The 15,142-nt window shown below is 36.6% G+C and overlaps 1 protein-coding gene across 1 annotated transcript in view; it reads right to left on the bottom strand.

Moving 5' to 3' along the window:
* Positions 1-14,987, bottom strand: part of LOC116145459 — a 16,492-nt gene extending 1,505 nt beyond the window's left edge. Inside the window, exons 1-14 of the mRNA XM_031430910.1 lie at positions 14,478-14,987; positions 11,187-13,907; positions 9,364-9,826; positions 8,213-8,441; positions 6,827-6,991; positions 6,071-6,343; positions 5,671-5,916; positions 4,624-5,010; positions 3,155-4,513; positions 2,935-2,991; positions 2,236-2,664; positions 1,446-1,669; positions 840-973; positions 15-284 (exon numbers count right to left, since the gene is read on the bottom strand). Coding sequence (XP_031286770.1) covers positions 15-284; positions 840-973; positions 1,446-1,669; positions 2,236-2,664; positions 2,935-2,991; positions 3,155-4,513; positions 4,624-5,010; positions 5,671-5,916; positions 6,071-6,343; positions 6,827-6,991; positions 8,213-8,441; positions 9,364-9,826; positions 11,187-13,907; positions 14,478-14,871 — 7,351 coding nt within the window. The 5' untranslated portion in view covers positions 14,872-14,987. The remainder of the gene's footprint in view (positions 1-14; positions 285-839; positions 974-1,445; positions 1,670-2,235; positions 2,665-2,934; positions 2,992-3,154; positions 4,514-4,623; positions 5,011-5,670; positions 5,917-6,070; positions 6,344-6,826; positions 6,992-8,212; positions 8,442-9,363; positions 9,827-11,186; positions 13,908-14,477) is intronic.
* Positions 14,988-15,142: the final 155 nt, after the last annotated feature.

Genomic DNA, 15,142 nt, shown 5'->3' with positions numbered 1-15,142 from the left:
GGGGAGAAAAATGCCTCTACCTAAGTGAGCCTTTGGTATATACCAAAGCATCCCATTCTGGTCTCCAGGATTATTCCCAAAGCCTGTTCGCGTATCAGTATTTGCAGAAGAGTTTATACTTAGTTCACCAGTATCCAAGTGCCTGTGCCTTTTAGCTCTTCCAGTTGCTATGTACCGGAAGTCATGAATTCCAACATCACCACCTTTACCACCAGTCACAATAAGGGGAGAAACAGATCCACTTCCAATGTTGTTATCAAACACAGAAATGGAGCGCGCACCACCTCCACATGAAAAGGAAAAGGGTGAGTACGGATTATAAATGGGAGATACTGCTAAACTAAAGAACCAAGTTTTTGAACAAATAAAATCTAAAAAGTCAACATACTAACAATAAATGTACCAAACTGTGATGCATCATATGAAATCACACCATTGATGTACATCATGTACTAGTAATGTACATTTTCCCATTCAATGTTGATAATAAGTCAATTTCAATTTCAATTTCACCACACACTCCCAAGAACTGGCCGTGAGACTCCCACATCTCAAATTGACTTAAAAGGTTAGGTAATTTTTTCTTTTTTGGGTCAATATTTCACTATAATTACTTCAAAAACCAGAAAATCCCTCATCTATCATATGTCAAGAAACAGATGTTTTCTGAAACCACAAGCAAACACAGAACTGCTACCTATGAGTGATCATGAAAAAAGTTGTACCATTTCTTGTTTTAAATGTAAGTACCAAAGGTTAATGTAAATAAAAGAAGACTCAAACATGACTTTTCCACCCTATTGAAGTTTTAAAATCTTTAACAGGATAGAGGAAAAAACCTTCATGACAAATGATGGAAGCCCTGGAGCTTGTAGGTGGAGCCAATGTGTCCCATATAACCACATTAATACCACTAGAGCTATGTCCAGCTGCAGCAATAACAGACCCACTTGAAGTAATGTAAGTGACATCCCTGCAATCAAACAACAGCTGGTTAATAATGACTATTTCGTAGCATGAAGAAACATCTTAACAATAGAAAAGACCCTAATTTAAGTGTCAGTTAAATCTTAACATGATAGCGGCATCAAGTGGAAAAAGGAAGCTGAGATAATTACATGGATACAGGAAAAGAATAAATCAGAGAGTACAAAGATGTACCATATGATTAATCAAACATGCCCCAAATTCATAGACCAAGGCCATTACAATGTTGCCACAGATTTTTTCAATATTTTGGCAACTACGATAAGCTAAATGCATAATGAGATGAGTGCCAGAAAAAAACCAACCTACACAGGTGAAACTACAAGTAGATTGCAGAAGCCACTTTTCATCATTTCAAAGAATTGGAGGTATTGTTATTATTTAGGAAATTAAAGTGAGAACTTTAGAATCTGCTCATGGATCTACTAGTAAAGTAATGAAAAGAAAAGGAATCATACACTGCATGGCTATTAAAGCAGAGTGATGATTCTGTCGGACGGACATTGCTCCTTCCTCCCACCTCGAGCTGCCATGTGCATACAGTTCCATCCAGTGCAGCACTAGCAAATCTGTGCCCAAAGTGATCAAATTGCAAAGCGGAAATTGATGCAAGAGCATATGGGGGAGGAACATTTGCAGCAGGAAGCACGCCATAAGTAGCAGTTGCTTTATCCTTACCAAACTGCAATAGATATATACCACGTAAGCCAAATATTCCTAAAGGTTTGAGATATTAACAAAAACTTAGCAGCTTTTACATTAGCTGTTGACTGGTGGTTCTGACAAATGCATAGAGAGTTACAGTAACTGGGATGGATCAGCTTGCTAGTCAGCAAGAGAAACAGGTAAGGCTCCCAATATGTACATGTCTAACCAGTACTGTAAATTAAATTAAACATTACAAGCTAAAATATTGGACATTCATTTAAAAATGAGTATTCTTTTCCCTTTCCCTTGCAAACTTTCAAAACATTGGATAAAATAAGCTGGCATCATGCCTGCAATCTCTGAACTATGATAAAATAGGACCATTTCACTGTGCCCCAAGCTTGACCTGATAATGAGTAACAAAGACTACTACATTTCATCCTTAATGAAGAAAATCTGAAAAAGTTTGTCTCTACACTTTTTGTGCAAGAGTTCTTCTCCCAAGGAGAAAACCTATGACAAAGAACACACACACACACACACAAAAAAAAAAGATAAAGCCTTAAAAATGATATTCTTTTAGCTGTCAAAGTTGCATACCTCCCATAAGTAAATGTGTGTATTGCTAGAACCAACCAAGAAAAAAGGCCTGGAGGGGTGACTTGAGAAAGCCCTTGTACTTATATTTTCCAATGTAGCTGGTGGATCAACACACTCCTCAAAATCATCTTGAATCTCCCAACCTAAGCCAGATGCTCCAATACCAGCATAACCTGGAATCCCAAATGCTCCACCACCAGTCAAATCTCTCGCTGGTCTTGCTGACAAATCCAAGCCAAAGGTAGCACCACCTAACCCAAGGCGTGCCCCTTTCTTGCTCCCAAGACCAATGCCAGGAGAAACAAATGTTGCCATGGGGGTTGATTCTGAACCAGCCCAACCATTATGTGGCCAATCAGCATCTGACCAAATATATTCAGCTTGACCTCTGAAAGGCAGCCCATCTTCCCAATCAAAGAAAACTATTCCCTGAAACACATAAAATTTGAAATTGAGTACTCTTCATGTGATTGATTGTGTGAGTAATGCATATATCCTATTATTTGAATATGTCAAAAATGTGCACATAATATTATACTATTGACTAAATTATTATCAACTGCAAAAAACAAAGAATGAAATAAAAACCTTTCCATATAAAAGATATAGTTTTACTAAAAATATACAAACAAGGGAATTTATCACTCCCTGAGCTAACACTCCCAGAAAAAAAGAAGGATTTTGTGTGCAGAGACAAACCTTTCGATTGCTAGCAACTACTACCTGCCTTTGATCAACAGAGTTGATGCACATTGTCTGCTCAAAGTAAAATATTTAGTGAGAATCAGATAAATGAAAAATATCTGGAGATGAAAGGACTGAAACCATCCTTAATCAATTTGAGGCCAGAGCCTTCAATGAAGGAAATCAATGTATCATATGGACAAAAGATGCAATGGAAAAAAGAAAGAACAATTACCTCAAAAAGCTCCCCATTTCTCCTGTATATTTCTTGAGGGGATTGGAAAGGTGTAACCTCATTTACAATGCTTGTATCTTTCTGCCAGGAGCTCAGTAAAGCATGGCCATTTCGAAAAAGGCCCTTACCAGGCAGTCCAACTTCACCACCAGCAGAAGTACTGCTAGAATTGCCTCCATGGTTGTGAGCTGCCTCATTTTCGTGATCCATCATGACACCTTCATTTATGTGAGTCCATCCTTTAGAACGTTTACTATGGATATGATGTTGCCAATTTATTTTTTCTTGCACAAAACCTTCAAATATCATATTTGCATCAGCACAAGCATCCCAGAGTAATTCAGATACAGCTTCATCCTTGTTATTCATCATGTACATACTTGCAGCACCCTCACGTAGATGTGGATAGAGGACTCCAGGTTGAGACAGTTTAGACTCATCTAACCATCGACAAGTTGGAACGTCATGTCCAATCTCTACTTTCTGCTGCAGGAATATTGCAAGCTGTTTTACATGATAAGAAGAAACATGTAACAATGTGGACTTCAATGATTTGCTCAATATCAAGGAGAGCAGCCTGATGTGTTCCATTACACCAGTAGAATGATTGTCATCAAGTTTCACGGATATAGAATTAAGCTTATGTTTAGTGAATCTGGACATGTGTTGCCACAAGCAAGCCGCCATGATATGCCATCTTTCATCTTCTGGAATTGAATGCATAAGATCGCATTTTTTATCATCAATAATTTTAGGAACCTGAAGCATCCCTTCCACATTATCAATTGATGTACAGGCTACCAACTCTGCAGTTTGGTGGAAAATTTTCTTCAGATTCACCATATTAACTTCGTAGGGAGTATGCCCATTGGTATAGGTAATCAAGAGAGGTTGCACGAGCAGAAGAATACTTTTTGAATTTCTCTGACACCAAGCAGAGGCAAAATGCACATAATACTCGTATAAATCAAGAAGAACAAGGGGTTCCATAATGAGTTCTTCAGTTAAGTAGCCAGAAAAATTCCTCATAGCAGCCCTTAAACTCCACAATGACAATATAACACATTCAAAGTAATGCTTCCAAGCATTTAAACATGCTGATCCAACTTCTCTACACAGGCCATTTTCAATATGAAGTGGTTTCAAATTGGAGCAAGTAATGCTTGAGGCAGCAATAAACCGTGAAATAAAAAAGGAGAAATCTTCAGTAGCTTTCAAAAGTGGCTTATGCTGAAGATAATATAAGAGGAAGCTCTCTTTTACATTGCTCTCATCTTGTGAGAGTCCTTGACAAGTATATCCACGTAATATGTCATATCCAATAAATAATAACCCGTTGTTGCACAACAAGACTAAAATCTGTACAAAGGGAAACACAAAAACAGATCAGTCCCTCTTACAAAATTAATGTGAGAAAAGCATCAGACAGATAAATTAAAGCATAGTATCATAGTCTGTAGAATATATACCATGCTGATTAGACAGGAAGATTCCAATGCAAATCTCTGCTTAAGATATGCAAGTCCAGTGTATAACTTGCATTGAAAATTTTCTAGTATTTTCTCGTGTTGATGAGTTTCAAGATCCATAGAGCATGTACTGGCTCTATCAGATCCTAGATTAGGCCAACTAGGATGCTCCCACATCAATTTTGAGAAATATTGAAGAGCTAAATCCAATTTACCATGCGACTCAAGATGCAAAGCCACATCACCTGACAGCCAGTTAGAAGCATCGCACGCAGAAGGCTTTAGAATTGCAGGAATAATTTGAGAATGTTCAACATCTGGTATACTCCCTTGATCTGTAACCGCAATAGTGCTGGGAGAAGATGAAAGGCACTCCAAAGCTTCAAGCTTAAAATGGACAACGAAAAGTTAATAATTGCAGTTTCTGATTGAAACATAATGTCACACTAGTGACCAAAAATAAAGACAATTTCAACTGCATACAGCCACACTAGAAGCTAAGTGAAAATTATATATAAAAAAAAGGATGCAAAGGCTCAAACTTTAGCCAAAGCAAAAACTTATTAAAAAAGGTTTAGCTTCTAGCAATCTTTAGCAGTTTCCTAGCTCCAAGAGTCCTTTTGAATATACTAGAATTGTTTAAGGGATTTCTGTGTATCAAAAAATAAATAAAAATCCAACCATGCAATCCCATTCTTACACGCAGTATTTGTTTTATTAAACATAAATCATTTAAATAGTGCCATATGATACATGTAGGAGAACAACACATGAAACAATATCGCACAGTAGGGTAACTTTTTGAGATCAGGATAGCAATAAAGTATATAAAGCTTATAGTCTCAATGCAGCTGTAACCCAATCAAAACTATCAAAGTTGAAGACAATTTTAATCAGTAACAGTTCTTTAAATATTTTAAATACTTTAAGAATTGGAAAATTATGTGTGTGCATGTATGTTGACTCTGAAATGACAGGGCTCAAACAAAATATTAATTCAAGTATTAATTATCCAGAAACAAGAACATTGACAATGAATTAACTTACAGGAAGCCCACATCTGTTTAAAGCAGTAGCTCTCATCAAAGTTGCCCATCTACCAAGGATAGCAGCATTTTTTTCCCCGATAGCATTTTTCATATGATTTTGGTTTGCTAGGGTGAGGCAATACAAACCAATACTGGGATCCACAAAAGCAGCATTATTGGACAATACAGCAAACTTGTTGGTAACAGTAGTTTCTCGGAAACCGGTCAAGGTCAGAAATGACTCAGAGTAATTCCCTAATTCCCACTGCAAAAGCAAATGAATTTTTTATAATTTGAGACTAGTTAGAAAGTGGAAAGGGGTAACAAATAAAGCAGTACAGAAGAATGTTTAATGGAGAAAGGGGGGAGGGGGGGTGGAGGGAGAATCTGGAAATAGATAAATATCATATATAAGGAACCTCCAGAAGGCTTGCAAGCCAGTAGTCTTTCCTCTCAATGGCAGATGGAAGTATAAACTTTGCGATAAGATGACGCTCCAATGGTCCACCACGCGCCTCTAGGAGCCGGCAAATTACTAGCGCCAGCTGTTCATCCCCAAGATTTTTTGCACACACATTAATCGCAGAGGCTGCGTCACCCCCAAGCAGAAAAAAAGCAATAGCCAGCTCTAGTTGATGCCTACCGAGTAAGACATAAGCATTTTTCAAAGCAGCTGCCTTATTTTTCTCCTCCTGCAAAAGCAATTGATGCAAATAGAGAATGGAAATAAATATGGAAGAATAATTAACCAAATTTAGCTCAGCAAACCAACATCATCAAATGCAACAGTCAACAAACATTTATGAAGACTAGAATCTAGGAAACTGTACAGGTAATAATCTACCCAGCAAGACATAAGAATTTTCAAAGCAGCTCCCTTATTTTTCTCCTCTCATAGAAGTAATTAAAATACAAATTGAATCTAAACATGCTGGACAAAATCGATTAGTGTCTTCCCTTCAGCACGTTAACATCATAAAATACACTGACAAAAATGTTTGAATTCGAGAAACTCAGAACGATATTATAATAATATTACCAACAATTTAACCAGGAAAAATAAACTAGTGAAAGCTTCTTCCAAGAAAGATTCCTGGAAATTAGTTCCGTTATGTTTACCACAAATGCAACAATCATCACATCAAGAACTTAAAATCATCTAACTTTACACATACCTGAAAATTGCGCGAAAGAAATGCCACCAGGGGTTTGTCCTTCTCATCTTTACTAAGTTTAAACAGGCCAGCCAAAACTTGAAGTCGATTCAAAGCTATATACAAAAGTGCACAATCTTTAGGATTTTTGCTCTTCAGATACTGTGATCTTGCCAGTTTCTCCATCTACAATTAAAGAGTAGCATCAGAAATCGCCAAGTAAAACATCTTTTAACTGTTTTTATTACAGAGTTGAGATGTGACAGTACATATGTTGTCCATCAGAGTACCCCAGATGACATAAATCATAATGCAACAAACAAAAAAGTAGAAAATAAAAAGAGAAAAGAAAGAACAAAACAAATTGCCTTGTAAGAAAATATTGGAGCAGAGAAATTTCAAGAGTTAAGGAACCAATTTCTCTCTTGCAGCAACTGCTATTCACGAACATGATCAAACCGATAGAGAACACTGCTAACTTTGGGTCAAGTGATTACTTGACACGGTATCCCTGCCAAGTTCAACTAGTTTTGCTTTTAACTCCTTTCATTGTTTTAATAAAACAATAATAAGCTTTTCCATTCGCGGTTGTAGTATGATCTATCTATGTGCCTTGCATATGAGGGGGTATATAGAGCTTAAATACTATTGTCATGACCTTATCGGTCAGATTTAAATTCTGGACATAGTGACACTTGAACAAACCTATTTCTGATAACAAACCCCATAGATAAAATGCGATGAAGCAAACTGCAATCTGACACCGACTAAACAATAATCACGTGTAAGGCATAGCTAACCTAACTCCAAAATAATCAACCTATTACTGATGCAGAAAGCCAAATCTGAAATGAAAGAGTGAATGAGATGTCTCTTCCAAATGGGTTCTCTAGGTAGGACAAGTCAACTCTCCTGTCCTGCAATGCTATATAAATTACCGGGCCTGACAAAACAAACCATTTATCCATATATCAACTAAAAGCAAAATTGGTGCACAAAAAGAAAACTAGATTATCATATTCCATAACATATTTCTATTGGTCAATCCTACTAAATTGCACTCCACTAGAAAAAAGGTGATCATATTACCAGCTTACTCAGAAATGAAATAATGTGAGACTCCACAGTAGTCAGACCAACATGATCTTTATTTTCAGGTTTTCCTGGATAAATCTACTTGTAAGATGGTATATGAATGGTGCAGAAAATCAAGTACAACTGGCACTAATAATGCAAATTTATAACAGAAAAGATTAACCAAGACCTCCAAGAAGGAGACCCGAAAAAGGACAGAGTCCTGTTGCAATTAAAGATTGATATATTATTATATAAAAAAAGTAAAAAACTAACGATTGAAATACAGTGTGTAAAATAAATTAATAAACAATGAAAAGCTCCAAATGTTACCCTTATACGCAATTGTGTCATGTTAGTGAACCAAAATCCAACACCCAGTGCCCGCATTTCTGGCCAAGATGGTTCATTAGATAGAACAGAACCAAACAAAGCTTCCTGACAATCAGAGTGGAAAGCCCATCCTATAAGCCTAGAGTCAACAACCAACTCTTCCACAGATGCCGATCTACCAAACCTTCGAGAAAAGTGTAGTTGCTGAAACCTTAATGCCACCCAAAACCTTCGATAAAACAATTAAAAAATATACACAAATCATTATCAAAATTAAAATAAATAAATAAAAAAATAAAAAAACTATTGAAAGAAGAATTAAAGTTTGAAATAATACCACTATTACTTTACAGTTACAACCGCAAATAAAACATTAAATCAGAGTAGGAACAAAGACTAAATAAAATAATTGTATACTACAACTTAAGTTGAAACTATTTGTTTGGAAGTTTAAATACCAGTGTAGGCACCATTTTTAACGACTTAAGCTCACAATCAGCTAGATTCAAAAGGTCTTATGTAGAATCTACTAATTCTATTAAGTAAAAATCACACATTAGGTTGGACCAGTATTTGGATCCAAGCCACAATCCTACTAATCAAATCTGGTGACGCACATGTGGGGCATCTTTAAGATTTATATAGCATTGTAGAGCCTTTTCCTATCAAGTACAAGCTTTGAGATTAGTAGTATTAATGCAGACAAAAAATTCTCTCTATGGGACTGCAAAAAACCCTATAAGTGGTGCAGATTCACTAAATGAAAAACAGTTTTCAATAAATAAACAACCGTTTTGAGGAATGAGAATCCACTGCACAACATTTAGACTCTGTCCTTTATAAATTAGACTATTGTCTTGCCATTGCCGAGCCTTGAAGAGTTGCAATTTTTGCATAAAATTTATGTGCTGGGCCCACCTCCCTTGAGCACTAATAACTCAGTCTACTTGTCAGCAAGGAAAAATCATTGAAAAAATTTACATCACGGAACTATATACTGAGCTGGCACTAAGTAAGATCTAAGATCAAACCACATTTGAGCCAAGTCCGTTTAGCAAAATCTGAAATCATTGGTTAGTACACCATGCAGTAAATGCCATAGAACAGTAATTGGGCAACAAAATAATGCAATAAACAAATTGTGGAAGCACCTTCGGCCAAATTCATCAAGATTTTCATAGGCTGAAGCAGATTGCATATTACTAACTTCTTTGAGTAGATCAATAACCGCAAGAATTTCCATCTTCTCTATGGTGGTTATAGCTGGTAGCCCATTTAAATTCTCAAGAGACTCAACAAAGCCACCAAGTTCAGATTTTGGAGATGATGAATTAACCATATAAGTGGAAGCATCAACGGACGCAAAATTGTAAGCAAACTGGGTAATGCCTCCATTAAACTGTGAAGAAGATGTCATTGATGTATCAACCCCATTCCATTTAAATTCACTATTGGCTGAACCTTTGGAGAGAAACCCTTCAAAATAATTTGACAAAAGGATCTGTGGGACAATATGGCCAGACTTTGTGGAGGGATATATCGTCTCTGAGACATTATTTGAAGTAAGGTATTCAACAAGATGCCTCAAAGACACATATGCACGTTTCCAATTGCCTAAAGACATTAGAAATAACATTCTTTCAGTAATATATCATTAGCCTTAACATACAATTAAATATGAAGCTATAAATGACCTGCTTCCCAAAATTAAATGAAAGATGGAGACCTCACAGGAAGAGAATCAATATATTGTCAGCATATTACAAAACAAATTTGATAATAGGACAAATGTTAGCTGAAAATAATTTGACAATCAAATATTTCTGCTGCAAGGTCATGAGTACCATTCCTTTCGAGGATGCGAACACCCATGACCATGTAAGGTAGACCATCTCAATTCAACTTCTTTAATATATTTGTATGTATTTTTAGTCACCAAGTAAATTGATAATATTTCACAAAAGAATAGCAAAAATTTATAAACAAAGTATCCTTCAGCCTGCCTAATATTAATAAGAACTTCCAGTGTCCACATATATCATACCATAGACAAAATATGCAGATGACTAAAATAGAAGGGAAAGGAATAGAGAAAGGTTGGGGAAGAAGAGTAATTTCCTTCAAGATTGACAAACAAAGTCCAAGATATTCACAAGAAAATAAATATGACTTTACTTACAATAAATAAATAGTCGGTGTCAGCAAGCTTAGAAGGCACCAGTTGCCTAGAGACATGGGATCAAATCCTATATATAAGGGAAAACAGGTTTCGCAACAGGAGAAAAGGCTCCATGGGCCTCCAATAGACCCAAAACAAGTAATTAACAACAAACATCATACCTGAAAGTAGATGTTTGTGTGTATAAAATATAACATAAAGTTTAGGCCACAATTTTACAAAATTCAAATGGATGATTATAGTGGTATTCAATGATTAACAAGATTTTACCAAGCTTCGCAAAAAATAGAAGAGACTTCATCCCATACGAAAAGTAAAGAGAAATTCATTAATAGTATTCAAGTACTTTTTTCCTATTTCTTATTTTTAACAGATACGTCAAATGAATGCAAGATATCTGAACTGTAATAAAAGACAAAGAAAGAAAGCTTTTACCTAGATGATAGGCCTAGTTGTTAAATAGTTGAAAAGTCTATTCCGGATCTACTCGAAACTATTCACAAGTCCTAGTCACTGAATGAAATTTCTTCATTATCCCCTTCCAGAAAAGCGAAAAATATGCTTTTTTTTTTTTTTTTAATTAAAAACAATGCTTCAAGCAAAAGAACACCAATGATACCAACGATGAATAAAATGCAATAAAGCAATTTTTTTATGATGTAACTGTCTACTTGTCTGACAATCAAAGATGAATGCTATAACTAGCATTGCAGCAGCTTATACAGCCTACTAAAGTTTGAAGCACGAAAATAAATTGCATATTTATTAAAATGGATAAAATTGTCTTCATAATACCTGAATATATATTTATGAGGAGTGCCTCAGGATGATAAGCAGGCAAAGATCCCCTTAACTTCTCAGCAATTTCCAGCATGCTCCAGAAACCAAGCATGATTCCTGAACCAAATTGCAGTTGATCACTTGATACAAACAAAACTCTGGATAGATCACTTTTCACATTAGTCATCACAGAAAGAGCAGACTTGCATTCTCCTCTAAGATCTTCAACTGATGATACTTTGAAACCACCACCAATATCACAACCAGTGGACATAGCACAAACAGTGTTTGTATCTGTTCCATAGTCAAGACAGGAAGAATTGTCCACAGCAAAATTTGAATGGCATTTGGCCTGATGTTTTTTATCAATGAGAAACAACCACCTACTAAATAGACTAAAGTAGCTATTGTGCACAACAATAGCTGTGGCCCTGCGACCAGAAAAGAGGCCATGAATAGCAGGAGAAGTATGAGCAAATGCAATGCACAACCAAATTTGCATTTTAAAAGACTTTTTAGAGTTCAGCAAAGTCTGACCACCACAACGCCTCTGTGCATATATCCACAGCTCATTTTCCATGCACACGCCAAGTAAGAATTGACCATTTTCAAAAGTTAACCAATTTACAGCAACAACACTTCTGTCAAAGGATAATGTATCTTCCAATATGAAACTACCAAACCCTGTAAGGTATACAGACTCCCATACAGAAAGTGTGCTCCCAGCATTTGAATCACTTTTAGAAGAAACGGTAGCAATCTTCAGACCACAATTAGTCAAGCACATAGTAGAAACAGGACCTTGATGAGCGACAAACATACCTACAAGCTCCCATTGCATGTCAGGGGTTGATGGGCTACCAAGGTTACTTCTCCACAGTTTCAAAATACCATCAGAGGAGCCTGTTGCCATAGTATATGCAGGAATTTTGCTGCACAGATCATCATCATCAGCTAACTTTTGATCCACATGTATCAGACTACTTGGACAGACCACAGCAAAACTTGTAATTTGATTATTTGTGTGAGCCTCAGGAAATTGGGATGATCGGGGATAGACAGCAATGCAATATCTTTTTTCAGAAGTAGTAATTCCAAACTTCCACATAATGCATTTAACAGCATTATCGTCAACATTACATTCACAGCATCTTTCCAGTAAATCAACAGGGTGTAAGGTGATTTCCCATGATAGGGCCTCAAACCCATTCATCCACACCCCCAAAAGCAAAAATTTATTATACTTTACCGTTTTACTGTTACAAGAAGGCAAAGGTATAGAAAATATATTTGCAGGACCTTCCTCATAAGTCCTATGACCACTAAGAGGTATAGTGCATATGTAATTACATGATATTCCGTTCTCTTCAGTTTGAGAAACCTTTACTATAAAGCAATCTATTCCTGCAACATGACCCATAAGAAGAACCCTTTCTTCATGCAGCATTGAAGGAGCCCAGCTCAAGGCCGTATATTTCGAACACAAACCTTGAGTTCCAAGTTTTCCACAAAGTTTCCATGTAGGAATCAACGTTGGGAAGGCAGAGATGCTGTTTGAAATGGTAGAAAGAGACCAGAATAACAGCAACCCATTAGAATCAAGAGAAACAGCAAGTTCAACTTCGGAGACACAAGGATGCACAGCAACTTGTAAGATTTTTCCCGTGTGACCATCTATATTTAAAACCCTACTTGCTGAAAATGACAAGAAGTTTCCTGTTTGGGATTCATTAGGAGATATATCCTCTATGTTTTTTGATGTTTGGGTATGCAAAAAGGACCAAACCAAGGAGTTACAAGGTGATAGATGAATCAAAGAGCAAACAGTTGGAGGACCAGAAACGCAGTTTCTTAAAATAACAACTTTATTAAGAATTAGTTGCTCCTTAAAATTTGGAAAACCACTTCTATTTAGATTTCCAGATTCCAGGCTTTGTTTCTTCCATAATGTAACTCGTGGGAACCTTAAGGGATTGATGTCATCAAGACAATGGATAGCCCAGAAAGTAACCAGCATTCCAGGACCAAACCCAATTAACCACTCACATTTGCCAGCCCTTCCACGCTCAAATCCTCCAGCAGAAATAAATTGGTTGTCCCCTTGACTGGTTTTAAACATGCTTGTGTTTTCCGTTGCCCATGTAAAAAACACATCCATTCCAAGATCTCCATTCAAGGCCTGATTTACTTCAATCACAGCAACAACACAAAAAGATCGTCCCATGGTTTTACGATCATTAATGTCCCTGCCAACTTTTTTAACCCTTCTGCTATCCATCTCACTCCATAATCTTAGAGTTCCATCCAAGCAGCATGTTAGCAGCACATGCCTAGATGAATGTTTTGCATCTCCCTGGAATTGCCTTCTCGTTGATGGCCTCCATTGAATCATTGCAATGGGCTGAGGATGACGTAGCCTGACTTTGGCATATTCAGATTTTCCATCACTGTAACAAACTAAAACACACTTGCCTGCCTCATTAGATCCTCCAAGGTCTGGTTTATACATATAAGCTGCAGTTGCAGAAGGTCCCTCAATAGACCAAGTTGCAGAAACAAGATTTTGAGGCTGATTCTCTTTAAACTTCCAAGCTATTTCCCAGGATGTGTTTTGCTTTTTCCATAAAACGATCTCAATTCCACCAGCAATGATCCCATCCCCAGACCCCGTCCATTGAATTGCCTCCACCTTTGTACGTTGTATGAGTACTGCATTCTGGCTCCAACAAAAAGAACCTGAATATGAGTAAAAGAAATTTGAATTCGAACTAAACAGAATATTTTAAGAAATAATTAAAACAGCTGATTATCTGATTAACAATCAGCTAGGTATATGGTCTTGTGCATCTGATTTCATGCTTCTTCACCGTTTTTTTTTTTATCTCTTTTGAGACACATATGCTGACAGAAGAACCCATAAACTCGAAATGAAAAGTAACAAAGATAAATATCAGAATAAGAATATGGTAAAAAGCAGTATAGTGCAACGCGAATTTTTTTTAACTTCAGCATTTGATGAACTCAGCAACGTAGTTCAGACTCCAATGTACGTGTTATAACAACCGACATTGCGAAAAATTTAGAAGAAAAAAAATAACTAAACAAAAAGTAACTTATAATTAACCAATTTTACGGCTAACATTTCTTATGAACTAAACCATAAAAATTGTGAAGAAAATAGTTTTCTTGCAAGGCTAAGTATGAGTAATAGAGAGTGTGTACTCATGCTAGTAGGTTTCTAATATTCTTTCCATCAACTTTCTTGGTAAACAAACAGAAAAGCAAACGCAGAAAGACTCTTAATACCTTTGGAGGTCCCCGAATCATGAGTAAAGACATAGATGCAATTCCCCGAGGCAGCAGCAAGGCCGCCAATTGAAGGAGCTACGGGAGACCAAGAAACGGCACTGACGGGCGTTGTATCATCGGAGAGCTCGAAAAATTGGCGAAAAATGGGACCAATTAGGGTTTCATCTTGGGAGAGGGGAGAAGGAAAATGAGAGATCACCAGAAGAGAAGATGCTCCGTACGCCACCCATGAGTAACCGGCAAACTCCGGTAACCAGTCGATTGTGGATAAGGATCGGGTCGGTGCGGCCGGGATGTACTCGGATCGGAGAAGAGAGAGTGGAAGATGATCGACGGGATCAACTGTATGATTCGCATTTCGAAAATTAGCGCTTGATTCTGCTTCTGGCATCTTTTCTTTTTGAATTTTTTGGAGCTCGTCCGAGTGAGATCGAGCGGGATTGATCAAGAGCTGTTCTATTTATATACTGTCTTCACAAATCTATATATGATTGTTATATTCGTTTAGAATAATAATTCATTTACAAACTCATACTATAAATACTACAAGAACTGATGTGTTCAATGTGATCGAATAATTTATATTAAAGATAAATATAAAAAGAAATTATATTAGAGACAAATATAAAAAGAAATTATATGAAAGATAAATATAAAAAGAG

This window comes from Pistacia vera, unplaced genomic scaffold (assembly GCF_008641045.1).
Source record: "Pistacia vera cultivar Batoury unplaced genomic scaffold, PisVer_v2 Contig461, whole genome shotgun sequence".
Taxonomy (NCBI): Eukaryota; Viridiplantae; Streptophyta; class Magnoliopsida; order Sapindales; family Anacardiaceae; genus Pistacia; species Pistacia vera.
Note: the sequence above shows the minus strand (reverse complement) of the source record. Positions and strands in the feature narration are given on the sequence as shown.